Here is a 17,079-nt window from a genome sequence, read left to right as displayed (position 1 = left end):
CAGCAGCACTAGGGTTAATGCGAGATGAAAGTCGAGTTTGGGCCTGTCGTGTGTCTGTGATAGTTGTTCTGACGCAAGGGATTGTCACAGCCCATACCGTGCCATGGCTCGGCTAAACGGATGTTTTCGAGACCGAGACGGTAGAATGGATCAATGCAAGTCTTTCCTTCTTTTTCTTCTCTCTCTCTCTCTCTCTCTCTCTCTCTCTCTCTCTCTCTCTCTCATGCTAACTCGATTTCGAACGAAGATGATCTCTACTTCTCGGTAAGCCTGACATGGGCGAAAATGAACACTGTGCCTGAATCTGTTACAAAGAGCACGGTTTGCTACTAGCTAGTGTCAGGATGATTCGACGGCGTATTCGAACAATGAGGCAGAACCCAAGCTCTCTCACTCAACTTCCCCCTGGACTGTCTCCGAAGCGGTACTGAGCCCAGCCGAAACAACCCTCCTGCATCGTCCACAGCTGCTTCCCAACATCTGGACCAGCAGCCCCAGCAGCGACGTAAACGGGCATCAGGTGATCCATCCAACTAAACAGCGCTGAGGGTTAGCACTCATCCAACCAGGTACGGAGGGATGTAGGTATTATTCCTCTCCTTCATAACTAGCAGAATAGAGAAGAGACAAGGGTGCACCATGAAAGAGAATGAAGAACTTTTCTTTCTTTCTTTCTTCCTTCGCGTTTCCAGAAAGAGGAAAAAGGAGAAAAAAACATACGGGTGTGCCTGCTTGGCGTCCGGGCGACCGCAGACGGCGGCCATTCTCATCTGTCTCTCCTCGACAGGAGCCTCCACGGCCTCCTTCAGCGCATTATCGAACGTGACGGCATACGGCCGCGGCTTCTTCGGGTCGTCGGACACCATCATGCTCCACATATCACGCAGGTTGTGCACTGACATGCCGGCACCGATGATGACAACGCCCTCGTCGCGAAGGCTGGCGACGGCCTGGCCTAGGCGGTAGTGCTGGTCTGGGTCCTCGGAGTGGAATAGGGAGACCTGGACGAGCGGAACGTTGAGGGGGTTCTCGACGGGATCAAAGGCTACGTGGAAGCCGGCCCAGACGCCGTGGTCGAGACCGCGCTTGACGCCCTGCGCCCTGATGCCGGCCGAGGAGAGGAGGTCGATGATGTGACTGGCCAGCTGTGGGTTGCCCTGGTTTGGGTAGGTGGCCTGGTACATGTAACCAGGGAAGCCATAAAAGCTGCATATCTACACAGTCAGCCTCCTCGGACAGTCTTTCTTCCTTTTCGAGAAGAGTGGTCAACCCTGGGTCCTAAATCAAGAAGGGCCGGGACGAACTCGTAGATCAGGTCGGTCATCAGTGCATTGTTGACCTGGATGAGATCAGGTTTGGCCTGCCAGTGGGCGCTGAATACCACCACGGCCTTTGGCTTCACTTTCTGGGTAATTTCCTTGCCAATGTTCTGGAGGACAGGATAGACCTCATGGTCTTTCTCGTACATGACATTCGGCTGACGAGCCACGTTAGTCGGATTTGTAACAAAGGCAACTGGTCATGACAAGAAAAAATAAAATCATACCCCTCCATGGCTAAAGAAATATACTGGCGCCCTGCCTGACATCGTCACGTTTGCACCAGAAGGCGGTGTGTCTGAGATGTGCTTCGACAATGATCGTGCTAATTTCGAGATCTTCCAAAACATGAGATGCTCCGGGACGGGCATGAACGAAGTGTATGAAAAAGCAGCCACTAAGGCGATGACGATGGAGATGATTGCGACAAGAGCCCTAGTAGACACCCGAAAAGCCATTTATGAACACAAAAAGACATGAAATGAAGCCATACTGAGCATGGCTCGACTTACAAATCTAAGCACTGGGCACTGCCCTTTTCAATGAGGATGAGTTGAAGTGCTGAGCTAATCGAGGTCCTCAACTTAGAAATCGTGTTGATGGCTGGATGATCCCTGACCCCTACATGGTGGTTCCCCCACCCTCTGAAAGCCCCTGTCACGGAGTTACGGAGCCCACAGGTCCGAGTTTGCGGCTCTGGGGGCGCGGTGCAGCTTCCGGCGACAGGTCAGAAACCCACTTCGACCGAGAGTTGACAGGGCTCACGTTCACATCCAGCAAGACACTCCAGGTCCGAGAAGAGAAATAGACTTTCCGAAGACCTGTGTGCTCCACTCGAAGCATCGGATCGCGAATAAGGCGCTCGAAATCATCCGATATTAACTGCCGGACCTCGGCCCGTGTCCTTGACCTCGACGACTTCAACCTGCAAACCACCGAGAGACAGGGCTCGTCAATATGGCGTTGCGCTACAAGGCTCCTCTCGTTTTCCCGGCTGTCAAGACACACACAGCGACAGTCATCTTCTCTCACGGTCTGGGAGACACTGGACACGGATGGGCTCCAAGCGTGGAGAACTGGCGGCGGAGGGAGAGACTTGACGAGGTCAAGTTTGTGCTGCCTCATGCCCCCGTCATACCTATCACCTGCAATGTGAGCAGACGCTGCCGAGCCAACCCATTTCGGGGCTACAAGATCATCTTGTCTTGATTCCATATACGCTGACACCTCTTCTGCAGGGCGGCTATCAGATGCCAGGTTGGTTTGACATTGTGAGTAGTATTCATCTCCTGCTAGCAACGGTGGTTCCTCCCTGACTGACAATGAAATGGCACAGAAAGTTCTAAATGGAGGTGTCGAGAGCATGCGGGAGAATGAGGATGAACAAGGCATCAAGGCTTCCGCAGAGTACCTTAATTCCCTCGTCCAGCAAGAGATTGATGCAGGTATACCGGCAGACCGTATCGTCCTCGGCGGGTTTAGCCAGGGTGGTGCCATGTCTATCTACACCGGCCTGATGTCCAAGGTCAAGCTGGCAGCCATCGTCTCCATGTCTGGATGGCTGCTCCTTAGCAAGACGTTTCGCGAGGCCTTGAATGCCGGGCCCAAGATGAACGAGAACACGCCGATTTTAATGTGCCAGGGCGATTCGGATCCCCTCGTCAGACCTGAGTTGAGCCTGCTCAGCTACCAGGTGTTGAATACCACCGGGCTGAACGTCACCCACAAGATCTATCCGTATGTCGCTACGTTCCCATCCATATTCTCTGCACCTGAACCAGTCTGGCTAACACTTTTTTTTCAGCGGCCTTGGCCACTCAGCTGCACTCGAGGAGCTTGACGATGTAGAGGCTTTCTTGAAAGCAAAGCTGCCCCCCAAAGGTGATAGCACAGCTGCAAAAACAGCTGATGAAGGCAGATCAGAGCTCTGAAGGATCTTATAAACAATATCTGTACAGCTAGCGCAAGAGTTAAGGTTTAGGTCTGGTCAAGGGTTATTTATCAATGAGATAGACCAGGTAGCTCCTGATAGACTCGTTCTTTCCTTTTCAATAGCAGACCAAAATCAACACTACCTTCTGGAGGCCTAGCCGCTAATCCTAATCAGGGACTGGCTGGAGCGCAGCCTCTTGATCTGGGACCTCAACACACTCGAGATTTCTTTTATCACTTGTGCAATCTATTCTGACTGCCCCACCTTCTTCCTTTCGACTCTTTCCCTTGCACCCGTCGACCAGCAAGAATCCCCATCCGATCTTTTGCCCATCATCCATTGTTGTAGACTACCATCTTGTCTTCAGACAAAGCACAACTCAAATCAGGGTAATGATATCTCCAGCCTTCCCTCAGCCTCCTCTTGATGGAAGTCTCAGCCAGCTGGCCTGAAATCTAACCACGGCCACGCGCATTCTAGTGAGTATCCAAGCATTTCTCGACCACTTTCGATGCCCTACCATACTAGCCTCTCTTAGCCTCTCCTTCAAACCATTTCCTAACAATGCCTATTATTGATGGATCACCTTTGGCACCCCTCCCTGCTTACCCCTACATGCATCTGTACTGGTGTTCGGAGGGGGCTCAGTGCTTCTCCAGCTACACATCTCTTGATGCACACAGCCCTTCTTGCACCATATGATACTGACCACGCATACCAATCACTGCAGCATCAGGATGTCTTCTGGACCTATTCCTGCGTTTGGAGGCTTCAACGGAGACCAGATCCGTTTCCTAGCCATGATAATGAAGCATTCCAAGACCATGCCCAAGAACGAGGAGATTGACGTATGTTCCTCCTCTCGACCCCCCTCCCTAGGGCCTTCTTCCAGCCTCTTTTGATTCTGTCAAGACTATAGACCTGTGACTAACTTGGATGAACATAACAAACAGTGGGAGGGTGTTGCCAAAGACATGGAACACATGTCTGCCAGTGCAGCCCAACAGAGATATATGTGTTTCCAACTGTGCACTGGGGTTGGCCATAATAAGGAGAGCATTACTGCTGCTCCATTTCCATTCCACAGCGTCCAAGGCGAGCTGCAGGAGAGAGCTGTTGACCTTTCATCTCCCTCTGCCGTCAACTTTGGAGAGTCGCAAGAGGGTACTGCTACCTCCTCGTCTCCGCTCATCATCAAATCTGACGGGCTGCAGGATGGTGCTGCTGCCCCTTCCTCTTTCATTGCCAATCACGGCGAGCTGCAGGATGGTCTTGCTGGCCCCTCCTCTCAATTCACTATAAATCACAACGAGCTGCGAAATGGTGCTGTTAGCCCCCAGTCTCCATTCACCATCAATTTTGACGAGCTGCAGGAGGATACTGCTGTGTTGTCTCCTTTTACTGCCGATCAGGATGAGCTGCAGGAGCGTGCTGCTGATACTTCATCTCCTCTAATCTTCCGTCCCCTACAGCTGAAGGGCACGCAGGCACCGTCTCTCCTTCAGAAACTCCAACTCTGTTCTGAGCTTCAGCATAGGATCCAGCTTTTCCGAGAAATTTCAACCCAGGAGATCGCGCTGCTCCAGGATTTTGTCATGGAGACCGGCAAGGCCCCCCTTTGCATCAGTAAGGAGCTCATGGCGCACGGCCTCACCCTGCTGGACTGATGCTTTTCTCCCTCCATGTATGTGCAGAAATTATGGAGCAATAGAATACATGACTCTTTCAGGTCGTACCCCATAGAGATCTGCACTCGAAAGCCTTGAGGCAAACAAACTTCGACTTACTACAGCTCTTTACAAAGGTACCAATGTGCCTACAGAGCTACGAGACTGCTACCAAAGATGAAGATTGTCTGGCAAAGACCTACTTATTAGATACCTATGTATTCTTGGGGCCATTAGCTACTGATATACAGCAGCAAGGTACAAGCCAAACCATGCCTCGATGTCTTTCATAAGTTCCAGGGTGCAGTTGAGCACTCGGAGAGGGAATAAAATCATCAACGTAAAGAAAGCAACGAAGAGAGCAGACGGCTAACAAGGGCGAGTCAATTGAGGAATGATTCAAAAGCAAAGTAATCCTTCCTACTTCTATGAACGAGTGTGCTTCTAATCAAACAGGCACGTGTATCTCCTGATGACAAAGTTCTGCCCTTCCAGAAACATTCATACCGCATTGTGCACGGGATTGTGCTCATGCCTCCACTGGCTCGACCTCTCCAGTGAAGGTGTCCAGCTTGAAGCCGTAGACATTGATGCCAGCCAAGGTCGGGACATTTCTCAAGGTACGAACGTCCTCCCGGACCGACTCCTCGAGCTGGTCGGTGGTGAACAGCTTATAGTCGGTCTTCTCAGCGTCTGCCTTGGCCACAGCACCATCCTGCGCCACCTTGCTGACGATATCCTCTGAGGTTACGTGCATGACGCCGCAATCTAATAATGGATGGTCAGATCTGGGGCAACGCAAGTGTTTGGGGTGTAACGGAGTGTAAAGATCACCTACCGTTGTGGTGGACGACGGCAATGGTCTTCAGCCCGCCGAGAGCCTTCAGCAAGGTCAAGCTGCGGATAGCGTCGTCCGTAGCCCGGCCTCCAGCGTTGCGGAAGGTGGCTCCTACATAGTCGGGCCCAAAGAAGGTCTCGGGCACACAGCGCGGGTCAAGGCAAGTCACTGTTTTGTCAAGTTGCAGAGAGCACACCTTTTGTCAGTCAAGTCGAGAGGAAGATCGAGAGAAGAGGAAGGCTACATACACACGAGAGTCATCATGCCGCTCTCTGTGAGTGCTTGACGTCGGTCGGTCATGTGCCATGGTGCCGGCAGGTTAGGGAACTTGTCCCTGGCGAAGACTTTGTTGTTCTCCAGCCACTCGGGGACGAAACCAGAATATTGTGTAGACATGATGGGCAGCTGGCTGAAGCGAGATGTGTCTATGTAATGATGGAGTAGGAAAATGGTCAGGAGATTCCGATGCAAATGTCTGCAGATGCTTAGTTGAAGTCGAGGCTTTGATCTGTGATTGAAAACTGCCCTCAAATCTCTAGACAGGCAAGAAATGAACATTATATATTCTTGTGCTTTCGACTGATGCCAGGTCTCACGTCCCTCCCAAACCTGCGTGGCGATGTGTCGTGTCATTGTTGATGAGTGATCACACACGTCCTAGAGTCATCTTCAAACATAATTACATCTCAAACGACATGATTACTTCTTGGGGAGTTGAGGAGTTCTCCCACACCCATTTTCTTGTATATCAAGTAATTAATGGAAAGCCGCTGGTGACAAAGCAGTAAGATGCGCCGTCGCCATTGACGCCATGTAACTAACTACCGCAAGCCATCGGAGGGGACCCCCTGGTTTTGATTACTCAACCACCTGCACTGCAGACGCGAGGCTTTGCTTGATGCCTGCTTTCATGCCTGGATTTCTGATCTGCCTCGATAAAGTTGAAGGGAAATGAATATGTGGAATTGAATTGAAGGATGCAATTGGAATGTTCTAGAGTGATTTTTTGTTATCTCACGCACGCGGTCTCGGATGATTAGTGATTGGACAGAGAGTAGCAAGACCAGCATTGGCCAGGGCATCCCGAGTTCAGCGTCATGAGCAAGTTTGTGTATAACCAAGCCGACGCATTAAAATGTTCAACCCTTCATATCTTGCACAAACTCCTTCTCTTGTTCCGGCGTGACAGGCAGCACCCTCTTCCTCTCCTCGTCCAGCTTCAGGATGGCCTCCCTGGCCCCGTCCCACGTTCGTCTCTTGCCCGTCTCGAAATACCGGTACATGTGCGCCGACTCGATCCCGTTGGCCATCAGGTTGTACATCTTCCTGTCCTTCCACCAGAACTTCCAGCCCTTCCAGCCCATCCAGCTCAGGTTCTCCATGCCGGTGCCCGCGGCGTCGTGCAGCCACCGCTGGTACTCCCACTGCCTGACCATGCTCGTGTCGATGCTGTGGTCCAGCTTCCAGCGCGACGCGACCCAGGCCTGGTGCTCGTCCACCCACCTTTCCATCTCGGCGCGTGACGGCAGAGGGTGTGCGCCTCGGAAGACATTGGACACGGCCATGGAGGTGACGTCGGCGAAGCTGAAGCCGTTGGACTTGCCAAAGGCCGAGTAGCACAGCATCGCGAGCGAGTCGGCGTATTTGGGAGGGAAGATGTTCATCCACAGGCGGTACATTTCGACGTCACCACGACCGCCGCCCTCGGATTGTGTAGCAGCAGCAGCATATCCGTGTGCGGTCGGCAGGCTGGTCTCCAGGGCGTCAGGCCCCACGACACTGAAGTCGGCGCTGTACCCCGTGCACATGATGACGGCGTCGATGTCGTCCAGCACCATCCCGTCCAGGAGCTCGACCTTCTTGGGGCCCAGGAACCTCTTGATGCCGTGCACGGACTGGATGCTGCCGTCGCGCAGGCAGGGCAGCACGCTGTCGAAGGCGAGGGCGCCAGGCACCTTGAGCGCGATGCTGGCGATGTCGGTGAGGCGCCACTCGGGGTCCAGGTTTGGGTACGAGAGCCTGATGTAGAGCTTGACGGCCAGGTCGCCACAGACGCGGGCAAAGTTGGGGAGGTGGGCTTGTAGAGAGTGGGTGATCTGCCGCCGCCGCCAGGTCGCCAGTGCGTCGGTCGGCACACCTTTTCGAAACCTGCGGAAGGGGACGGCCCCGCGCCGGTGGGCAGCGTACACGGGGTGTGCAGCATGGGGCAGGATGTCGGGCAGGATGTCGGCAGAGGTCGAGGAGAGGCCCAGGACGATGACGCGCTTGTTGGCGAAGGCGTCGGGCTTTCGGTACTGTTGTGAGTGTATGATGAGGCCCTCGAACTGATCCTGCCCCTCAAACTGAGGTATGTTTGCCCTCGTCTGGTAGCCGTGGGAAAAGACGACCTTGTCGAACTCGAGTGTCTGGGGACCTTGGCCGCCTTTTGTGTCGACCTCGAGACACCACTTGGTGTCGTCTGCATTGCGGGATGCCTTTTTGACAGATGTGTTGAAGACCCAGTCCTTCAACGTGTCAAAGTGACGGGCGTAGTCCTCACAATACTCCCGGAACTGGTCTGATCTCAAGAATATAGGGTATCCTGCAGAGATTGTTGTTCAGTCTCCGTGCTTATCTGCGTTTTCTTCTACGTTTCTGAGGAATCTACTTACTTTCTGGCATCGGATAATCACTGAAGCCACATGTGTACTTGCTCAGGTTGGCGACAGTCCCTGCGAGCAGCATATTAAGCGTTAGTGATGATCGTTCTTCTAGCGGCAGAAGAGTTCATCGAGGTAAGGAAACAGAGAGATACTTACTGGGCAATGCAGTCGTGTGGGAAGGGTCCTCCGAGTATGCCCAGAGACCACCAACCCTTTCTCGGCGCTCGAATCCCGTGACGGAGAAGCCATCTTCGCGCAGCTGCTTCAACATCGAGAGTCCGCAAGGGCCTGTTTGACGGTTAACATGACTGTGGTATCAATCTCCAATGGACAGCGCCGTTGCGTAAATGAATTATGGGATGCGAGCCAATGGGAGAGAACTCACCAGCACCAACAACAGCTACAGTGGCTTTAGGCATGGTGCGTGTCACGATGGACATGACTCCTTAGAGACTGTGTAAATTATTCTATGGTGTAACGTAGAATGTTACTTTGGCTCCTGGTCTGGTAGGATAATGGACCTCCTTTGAAGGGACCGTTGGCATGCTCTCGTCAGCAGCTTACTGCGGCGCAGCAGCCGATCTCATCTCATAAAGTCTGACAACACCAATCAGAATAAGGAACACACATACCGAAAGAGGTAAAGAGCTGCCACACTAGCTATTGTCATGCTGGTCTGTTGGTAAATATAGATCCCAGCTGCGTACAAGAGGGCGGAATGCTTCCGCATCTTGGAAATAAAGGATTTAACATCACACAGGGCCGTATATCATAATGGCTTGGGATTATCCATAGGTGTCGCTTATTATCGTTCTGTGCCTTTGCTTCTGCATCATACGGAAATACCCCAGCTCTGGGTAATCAATATTTCGACAGGATCACTGGTTGGCAAAAGGTGTCGGCCAGGCTCTAAGATCATGGCCTGGGCATATTGTGCACATCTCCTCTGTCAATTACTTAGTAGATCCAGCACCGTTGTTGTCAATTAGGCCCAACCACGAGGAAATTTCGGGATCCAAACACCGAGGCCTTGAAGCCGGTTGGTGCGTTGAGAGACAGGTAACGCAAACTTGGACGGACTGAGGGAGAGCACAGAATGTTGAAAGATAGTTGTGCGAAGGGCTGGTGACCTACTGACACATGCATGCCTCCTCTTCATATCGAGACTTGATGCTGAGCATGCATTGTAAGCACTGTCAGTTCGTCAAACAATGCGTATTGAACACTCTTCTATCGCAGTTTTCATCAAGGTAAACAGGCCACAAGAGGCAACCATACAGTTCAGTGCTTTTTTCATATCTCGCTCTATATCATCTACTTGACTCTAAATTCTGGAACCTAGTTTACCAGTCTTGGAGCACATAGGAAGACCCCAGGCCTTTACTCATGACCAAAACCGCACCAATGATCACCAAAGAAGCCACAATCAACAGCACAATCTCGTCGACAAATGTCCTGCGCCCCATGCGATCCAAGGGACCAGCCCGTCCACCCTCCTGTGGCACACCACGATCCTGGATAGCGGGCTCCTTGTCCTTCCACGGTATCTCGACGCCCGCATCCCGCAGGATCTCCTCGGCCGTGATTTTGGCACCAGCCAGCACGATGGGCACGCCGGTGCCAGGATATGTGCTTGCACCAACAAAGTACGCGCCCCGCAGGGCCCTGGCACGGATCGAGGGCCGGAAGCAGAGCACGTTGAAAAAGTTGTGGCTCAGGCCCAGGATGGCGCCTTTGTCGAGGTTGAACCTTTCCTGCCACGTCTGTGGCGTATTGACCATCTCGTCGATGATGGACTCCTCGAGGGCGGCGCTGCCTGTCCTGGCGCGGATGGTGGCGAACACAGCCGAACGGGCGCGCGACACGACGGTGTCCCAGTACTGCTGCTGCTCGTCATCTTCCTTGCCCTCAGTTGCGACGAGGTGGCCCACTGGCACGAGGACGATGACGGCGTCGCAGCCCTCGGGTGCTGCGCTTGGGTCGATGCGGCTGGGCACGTTGACGTAGAAGCTCGGGTCCTCTGGGAGAGTCTGTCTCTTGAAGATGGCGTCGAAGGACTCCTTGTACTCGTCTGCCAGGAAGATGTTGTGCACGCCCAGCTCGGGCACCTTGCGAGACAGGCTCCAGTAGAAGGAGATGGAGGAGCAGGAGGCGTCCCTCTTGCGGAGAGACTTGGCGTAGGTCGAGATGGCCTTGGTGGCAGCAGCAGCAGCAGCAGTAGCCGAGTAAGAAGAAGGAGAAGAAGCAGTGGACTTCAACGTGTCTTCTTCTTTCGCATCGTTCGTGCCACTCCCGCCAGGAAAAAGATTGCTGTATGCGTACACCAGATCTGCATTGACGACCACAGTATCCGCCAGCACCGCCTCGCCGCTCTCCAGCATCACGCCGGTCGCAGTCTGCCCATCTGGACTTGTCAATATTCTTTTCACGGGCGAGGAAAGCCGGTAGTTTACGCCTAATCGCACACCCACACCGACCAGCCTCGCCAGCACGGTCTGGAAGCCACCGCGAGGGTACCAGATCCCCTCGGCGGCCTCCGTGTACTGCAGCAGCGAGTACGTCGACGGCGCATCAAACGGGCTCATGCCCATGTACATGGTCGCGAAGGTAAACACCCGCCTCAGCCTCTCGGTCTTGAAGTACCTGCTCGCGCGGCTCCAGATGCTCTCGAAGGGGTGCAGCCTCAGCGCCATCAGGGCAAAGAAGGGCGTGAGCACGGTCCTGATGCTGTCGTGGTTCTTGTGCAGCACGTGCTCTACACTCAGCTCATAATGCCGGTGCGACTCGGCCATCCAGGCCAGGTACGACTCGAAGCCCTCCTTGCCCTCGTAGTGCTCGATCTGGGCCTTCATGGAGGCGAGGTCGGTACACGGCCTGAAGACATGCCCGTCGTGGAAGAAGATCTGGTAGTTGGTCGGGCACCGGAGCAGGTCCACGCCCTCGGCCTCCAGGCTGGTGTCCAGGTCGTGGAAGGTCTCGCGGAAGAGCTTGGGCAGCAAGAGGAGCGAGGGCCCCTGGTCGAACCGATATTGCTGCGCCGGCTGGCCACTACTGCTTGTGGGTGCCGAGTAGAGAAGGCTGCACCGCCCACCAATGAAGTCGTTCTTCTCCACGACGGTCACTTTGTACCCAGCCTTGGCCAGCCTGGCCGCCGTGCCAACGCCACCTGCGCCCGCACCGATGACCACGGCTGTCTTGGGAGCCGGCTGCCTTTTCATCATTACTGACAAAAAAGCACCTTCTGAGCCCGGTTCTGGGACAATCTTGGGTACTTAATCACTGATGATCCACGCAACAACCTTATGTCAGTGGGTTTGCGAGCTGTGAACAGTATTAGCAATAGAGAAAGCACAAGACCTGGGACTCGAGCGTAACCAACGTGTACAATAAACAGGACGAGTACTGATGGCTGAGAATGACTATAATACTAGGAAAGCCATTAATCTGCACAATAATTAATCAGACAACGCACGGAGCCATTGTACTTGCTGCAGCAGTGAATCATGGGCGTGGCCATACCATGCTACGGTAGCACTACGGCAGTTTATACCATGATAAGGCCCTGTAAACACTATAGTAGTACTATTGGGGAGGCTAATGAATGATTGTGCCGAGTCTCCATGTGGCCTGCCTAGGATTTGGGCGACATCACCATAGTCATGACATCACCACTTGTTGTGAGAGAGAGAGAGATTAAACGAGAGAGGCGTGGGAAGTAATCCCGTAATATCCGGCCTTGAAACATGTTCCGAGGTACGATTGCAAGTCTACGGTGTGAATTATGGAACAAAGAAGAAGGCGTTTATTAGTTTTCCCGGTCGTGATTTTGAACATGAGTACATAAATAAATAAAAAATTGAATTGACTTCATGGTTTCGTGCTTGGTAATTTGCCGGCGTTGGAGGGAGGAAAAATGGTTACCAAGTCGTTGAACAAGGAATGAAAGGCAAGCTAGAACGCCTGAATAAATAAATACTGGAGCCACTGCAGCATTGGCTGAAACTGGGAAGCGCAGTAATTCCAACGCTGCGGGCTTTAAATTAGCTCTTGTCCAACACTAGGCTGGTGTCCGGAGCTTCTGTGCGCAGAGAGCAAATCCACCGAACACTAGAGATGAAAGAACAACCACGACGACGACGCGTTCCTTGTATCCTGTCTTTTCGCTTTCTCTTTTCTTTCCCCTCCATGGTGTTCTGCTAGGCCCTTCCAAAGAAGCTGTCACTCCTCCCCTCCAATCCTTGCGACTTTCCAGCACATTTTCCAGTGTTGCTTCCCACCCTCTGACGAATCCAAAGACGCTTGTGCTTTATCATCGCTCGTTCATCTTGGCAGAGCCCATGTTCAACCAACCCAAGCACTTGGAATCCGACCTGAATCTTCTGCCATCGTAACCAGAGATTTGATTGATTAATACCCGTCTTGTAAGTGCCATCTGGTACTTGGACCACACAAGTACTATATGCAAATGCTAATCCGAAGCCAACAAGGTCTCATACCCTTTGGGCATACCATCTGGAAACCCGCCAACCAGTGTCGAAAATACTATAGGTTTAGCCTAGATCTGGCCGAATATGTACTTATAGCATCGTTGGAACGCATTCTACCCTCCACCCCCGCCTAACCCATCATGGCATACGATTACGCTCTTGTGTACGTTTCTCGCTCACTCTCCTCTTCCTCTTCCTTCTCCTCTCCTCATCTTATATATTCGACTTGGTCCATTAGCTAACCATGCACACACAGGCACCTGAAATTTACGGTCCCTGTTGCTGCCCTGCTCACCCTGTGCAACTTTCCTTTTCTTACTCGTCGGCACTGGTATCAGACCTTCATCCTCATCACCATCGCCGTCGTTGCCACCATACCCTGGGATAGTTATCTCATCCGGCAGCATGTCTGGACCTATCCACCGGATGCAATCGTCGGCCCAACCTTCTGGGCCATCCCGGCCGAGGAGCTCTTCTTCTTCATCGTGCAGACTTACATCACCTCCATGCTGTATCATCTCGTCAACAAACCACTCCTCCACGCCGCTTATCTAAGCCCTCCTTCCTGGTTTAGGGCAACGCTGCACAAGCTGGTCCAAGTCGCTATCCTGGACCTCGCCCTGGTGGGATTTTGGCTGGTCTCCAATGGCGGCCCTGGGACGTACTTGGGTCTGATTCTGGCGTGGGCATGCCCATTCGCCTTGTTGACCTGGAGCCTCGGCGGTCTGTTCATGGTCTCCTTGCCCTTCACGAGCACTCTTCTCCCGATCCTGCTGTCCACCATGTATCTCTGGGCCGTGGACGAGGGCGCGCTGCGCCGAGGCACGTGGTCTATCGAGTCTGGCACCAAACTTGGCACCATACTGGTAGGGAGCCTGGATATCGAGGAGGCCGTCTTCTTCCTCGCTACCAACGTGCTGATCGTCTTTGGGCTAGGTGCCTTCGACAATGCCCTGGCTGTCATTGACGCGTTTCCGGATGCCTTCAAGTCGGCACCCGAATGTCCTTCACCTGTCATGCTGGTGGAGGCCTTGTACATGAAGTGGACTGAGGAGCGAGACGATCGCGTGACTGGGATTCTGGAGGCGGTGGAGCGGCTCTGTAGGAAGAGTCGGAGCTTTTATCTGGCCAGCTCGACCTTTACGGGGCGGCTAAGGATCGACTTGGTATTACTGTAAGGCGTGGCACCGTCACCATGTAGAGGCTGCTCTGCTGCACACCAGGACCAAGCGAGACGACTGACTGACTTTTGATGATATCCCAGGTACTCGTACTGCCGCATGGCTGATGACCTCGTCGACGAACCTCCTCAAGGGCTCACCACCGCGACCTGGATCGGCAGGCTTAAGGACCATTTGGACCTCGTCTATAAGCCCAAGCAGTCCGAAACTGATCCCTCGGTGCAGGCTGACATGATACGCGCCTACATCGAGAGCGAATTTCCCGCCTCGGCACGATCTGCTCTCACCCACCTCCCGACGTCCCTTTTGCCCCCTGAACCATTCTATCTTCTTTTAGAAGGATTCAAGACGGACTCAGGGTTTCGTTTGAACAACGACACCAAGGAGCGCCGACACTTTCCAATAGCCAACGAAGACGACCTGCGTGAGTACGGAAGCCGGGTCGCCGGGACGGTTGGGGAGCTCTGTCTCGCCCTAATCACGCACCACAGCAGGGAACCCATTACCCCAACCCGCCAAAAGTCTGTAGCCAAGGCCGCAGCAAGGATGGGAATTGCGTTGCAGTACGTTAATATCGCACGGGACATCGCGGTGGACGCGGCCATGGGGCGGGTCTATCTGCCGACGACGTGGCTGGTGGAGGTCGGCCTGACGCCCGAGGTCGTGGTGGACACCATCATGTCCAAGGACGACCAGAGGCAGGATAGGCTGGCAAGGCTGGTCTCGCTTCGAGAAAGGCTCCTCAATACCGCCTTTGCCATCTACACTGAGGCGAGGCCGACCATGGATTGGCTGCCCGACGAGTCAAGACGGCCCATGATCGTCGCAGTCGAGAGCTACATGGAGATTGGGAGAGTCTTGCGAGAGCAGCAGGAGGAGGGAGCTCTTCTGTTTGAGGTGGTAGAGGCAGGCCGTCCGAGGAGGGCCACTGTCTCCAAGTGGAGGAGGCTGAAGGTTGCTCTAGGGGCGCTAATCTATGCGTAAGTAAGTAGATTTGGGGTAACGGAAAATATCATCATCAGACATGCGTGGGATGATCACTATTTTGCCTTTTGGAATGGGCGACACAAGACATTATTCGATATAATGTGTGGTTCGATAGGGTGAACTGTTAACACTGGATCTTGTAAAATATCTCTTAGATTTGACAACAGTCCCAAGCTGTTTTGGTATGATGGGCGTCAAGGGGAGAGGAAGGGAAGTCTTGCAATAGGAGAGTTTTCAGATAGAGGAAGGGTTTCGTTCACCTTAGACATTAGACAACAGCAACAACACTTTGAAAGAGTATATTTCTGTCGAACTCCAAGTTCTCAGCCATTCAAGGAAACATATTTGTGTGTTATGCTTTTATCGACTACTGCTATGATCTTGTAATTCACTTGGTCAATACTAGCCCATGTTTTGTATAGAAACTCGCTTCTTAGCGGTAAGAAGCAGAGGAACCACACTCCCAACTCTGAATATTCCCAGCTAGATGATAGCGGCACTAGAGAGATACGAAGTTAGTGTTTGAATAATGAGAGAAGAAGGAAAACCCAAATCGTGTACAAAGAGGAGACCTTGCCTCAAGATCAAACAGCCCATAAGCGACTGCGTCCCATTCTTCATCCGGGGTGGTGGTACAGTTCAGCGTCCTAATTCAAATCGTCAGTCGTCAGTATTCTCACGACGATTTACACCCAAGCAGGCTTCTGCACTCCAAACAAGACGCACTTGTAGAGGTTACATCCTCCTAAGCTCTCTGGGACATAGACAAAGTTCACATCATCCACCAGGTCACTGGGCGCATCGGGAAAGTCTGCCCAAGTGTCTGTTCATCGAGCAGACGTCAGCAAACCCCTCAATCACAATGATAAAAGGGATGGAAAAACAGGAGGAGGAAAAGGATGTATCGAGACTCACAGCACTGGGGCGTTGAGATTGTCAGGTTATAGCAAGTCCCGCCACCTGCAAGAGGAGGGTCTGCAGGACAGCCAGGGCCGACGGCATAAACAGACGAGTTGCAGAACTCGATCTGGGGGCTCCCGAATACGCTCAAGAGAGCCGCAGCAGCTTCGAATTTCCCCTTGGCCATTTGTAAAGAAGGGGATCTCAACGAGACGAGTGGTGTAGAGATTTCCACCTGGCCTAATCAGTCTGGCACTTGAGAAGGAAGAATGTGATTTCTCCCTGTTCACGGCTTCGGAATTGAAGACAGGCAGCCAACTTCAGCTCAACGGTTGGGGGGATTTAAAAGGTTCATATACTTTCTCGACCTGGAACGGTGTCAGCCTCTTCAGCCCCGAAGCTCCCCGATCTGCACAACGCACTGGGCTGCAGAAAAGAAGACACTCATTTTTTTCAAGAGTACCTCTAAGCCACCCGTTACACGCGCATTGCACTATTGGCCTAACAAGGCACGCGAGGTAAGCTTGGCATGTCTAGACTCGGGCATGACGAGCGCATCGTACATGCAGAGCACGAGGCCTCTTGTTCGCGCAGAGCGCGACATGCTGCTCCTCCTGCCGTCGTTAGAAAAGATCATCTCAGTACGGGTGGGGAAAAGTAGGATGCTAGACAGTGATCTAGTGAATTCTTCGGTGAGATGATAAGTCTAGAAAGAGGCAACCAACGTGTCATTGAGGCGACGCAGCGGGTTCGTATTCCCTTGCGTGCCGCTCCTCGCTTCTGCGCGACCACAGTAGTGGATTACAGGGGCTGACTACACCGGTATGCACGGTGCAGAAATGGTTGTGCAGATAATTGCCTGGTTGGTCTGAGAATGGCCAGGTGAAGAATTATGTCGTGATATGTTGATCGAAAAGAGAAATATGGGGAGAGGCCTGGGTGTCAAATGGGGCAGTTGATGAAAATTTTGAATAATAGAGTGCATGCAACTTTATCGTTGTTTTATCTGTTTCTTGTCTTGGCGACATGGACATCTTTGGTGTCCATCATTACTCGTCAATTAAATCATTAGTGATCTCACTCAGTAAGGCATCTGAGATACTCTGCTTCTAGAACCCATCTCAT

General features: G+C 52.8%; 8 protein-coding genes across 8 annotated transcripts; 3 read left to right on the top strand and 5 right to left on the bottom strand.

Moving 5' to 3' along the window:
- Positions 1-394: 394 nt before the first annotated feature.
- Positions 395-1,588, bottom strand: M406DRAFT_44731 (uncharacterized protein; the record flags this gene model as incomplete). Its single annotated transcript, XM_040924256.1, has 4 exons — positions 395-533; positions 721-1,206; positions 1,305-1,477; positions 1,547-1,588. 4 exons carry the CDS (start codon positions 1,586-1,588, stop codon positions 395-397), a joined length of 840 nt encoding a protein of 279 aa, XP_040779718.1.
- A 492-nt stretch (positions 1,589-2,080) lies between these two features.
- On the top strand, positions 2,081-3,009 carry M406DRAFT_355005 (Phospholipase/carboxylesterase; the record flags this gene model as incomplete). Its single annotated transcript, XM_040923055.1, has 3 exons — positions 2,081-2,471; positions 2,558-2,590; positions 2,656-3,009. Coding segments are annotated over exons 1-3 (582 nt in total), but the record flags the coding sequence as incomplete, so codon positions are not given.
- Positions 3,010-3,989: 980 nt separating this feature from the next.
- On the top strand, positions 3,990-4,919 carry M406DRAFT_327173 (uncharacterized protein; the record flags this gene model as incomplete). Its single annotated transcript, XM_040920176.1, has 2 exons — positions 3,990-4,100; positions 4,206-4,919. The coding sequence occupies 2 exons, from the start codon at positions 3,990-3,992 to the stop codon at positions 4,917-4,919; spliced, it is 825 nt and encodes a 274-aa protein (XP_040779716.1).
- A 579-nt stretch (positions 4,920-5,498) lies between these two features.
- M406DRAFT_355004 (carbonic anhydrase) lies at positions 5,499-6,290 on the bottom strand (the record flags this gene model as incomplete). Its single annotated transcript, XM_040923054.1, has 3 exons — positions 6,006-6,290; positions 5,758-5,925; positions 5,499-5,687 (listed from the first exon to the last, which is right to left on the bottom strand). Coding segments are annotated over exons 1-3 (504 nt in total), but the record flags the coding sequence as incomplete, so codon positions are not given.
- Positions 6,291-6,896: 606 nt separating this feature from the next.
- On the bottom strand, positions 6,897-8,818 carry M406DRAFT_337118 (FAD/NAD(P)-binding domain-containing protein; the record flags this gene model as incomplete). Its single annotated transcript, XM_040921220.1, has 4 exons — positions 6,897-8,338; positions 8,409-8,468; positions 8,556-8,687; positions 8,785-8,818. The coding sequence occupies 4 exons, from the start codon at positions 8,816-8,818 to the stop codon at positions 6,897-6,899; spliced, it is 1,668 nt and encodes a 555-aa protein (XP_040779714.1).
- Positions 8,819-9,713: 895 nt separating this feature from the next.
- Positions 9,714-11,620, bottom strand: M406DRAFT_337117 (uncharacterized protein; the record flags this gene model as incomplete). The annotated part of the gene is made up of 2 exons (XM_040921219.1): positions 9,714-9,730; positions 9,880-11,620. The coding sequence occupies 2 exons, from the start codon at positions 11,618-11,620 to the stop codon at positions 9,714-9,716; spliced, it is 1,758 nt and encodes a 585-aa protein (XP_040779713.1).
- A 1,406-nt stretch (positions 11,621-13,026) lies between these two features.
- On the top strand, positions 13,027-15,051 carry M406DRAFT_337116 (uncharacterized protein; the record flags this gene model as incomplete). The annotated part of the gene is made up of 3 exons (XM_040921218.1): positions 13,027-13,049; positions 13,143-14,060; positions 14,151-15,051. The coding sequence occupies 3 exons, from the start codon at positions 13,027-13,029 to the stop codon at positions 15,049-15,051; spliced, it is 1,842 nt and encodes a 613-aa protein (XP_040779712.1).
- Positions 15,052-15,386: 335 nt separating this feature from the next.
- M406DRAFT_354996 (uncharacterized protein) lies at positions 15,387-16,256 on the bottom strand. Its single transcript, XM_040923053.1, has 3 exons — positions 15,970-16,256; positions 15,781-15,877; positions 15,387-15,701 (listed from the first exon to the last, which is right to left on the bottom strand). The coding sequence occupies exons 1-3, from the start codon at positions 16,139-16,141 to the stop codon at positions 15,554-15,556; spliced, it is 417 nt and encodes a 138-aa protein (XP_040779711.1). The 5' UTR covers positions 16,142-16,256; the 3' UTR covers positions 15,387-15,553.
- Positions 16,257-17,079: the final 823 nt, after the last annotated feature.

The sequence above is a fragment of the Cryphonectria parasitica genome, assembly GCF_011745365.1.
Source record: "Cryphonectria parasitica EP155 unplaced genomic scaffold M406scaffold_2, whole genome shotgun sequence".
NCBI lineage: Eukaryota > Fungi > Ascomycota > Sordariomycetes > Diaporthales > Cryphonectriaceae > Cryphonectria > Cryphonectria parasitica.
Note: the sequence above shows the minus strand (reverse complement) of the source record. Positions and strands in the feature narration are given on the sequence as shown.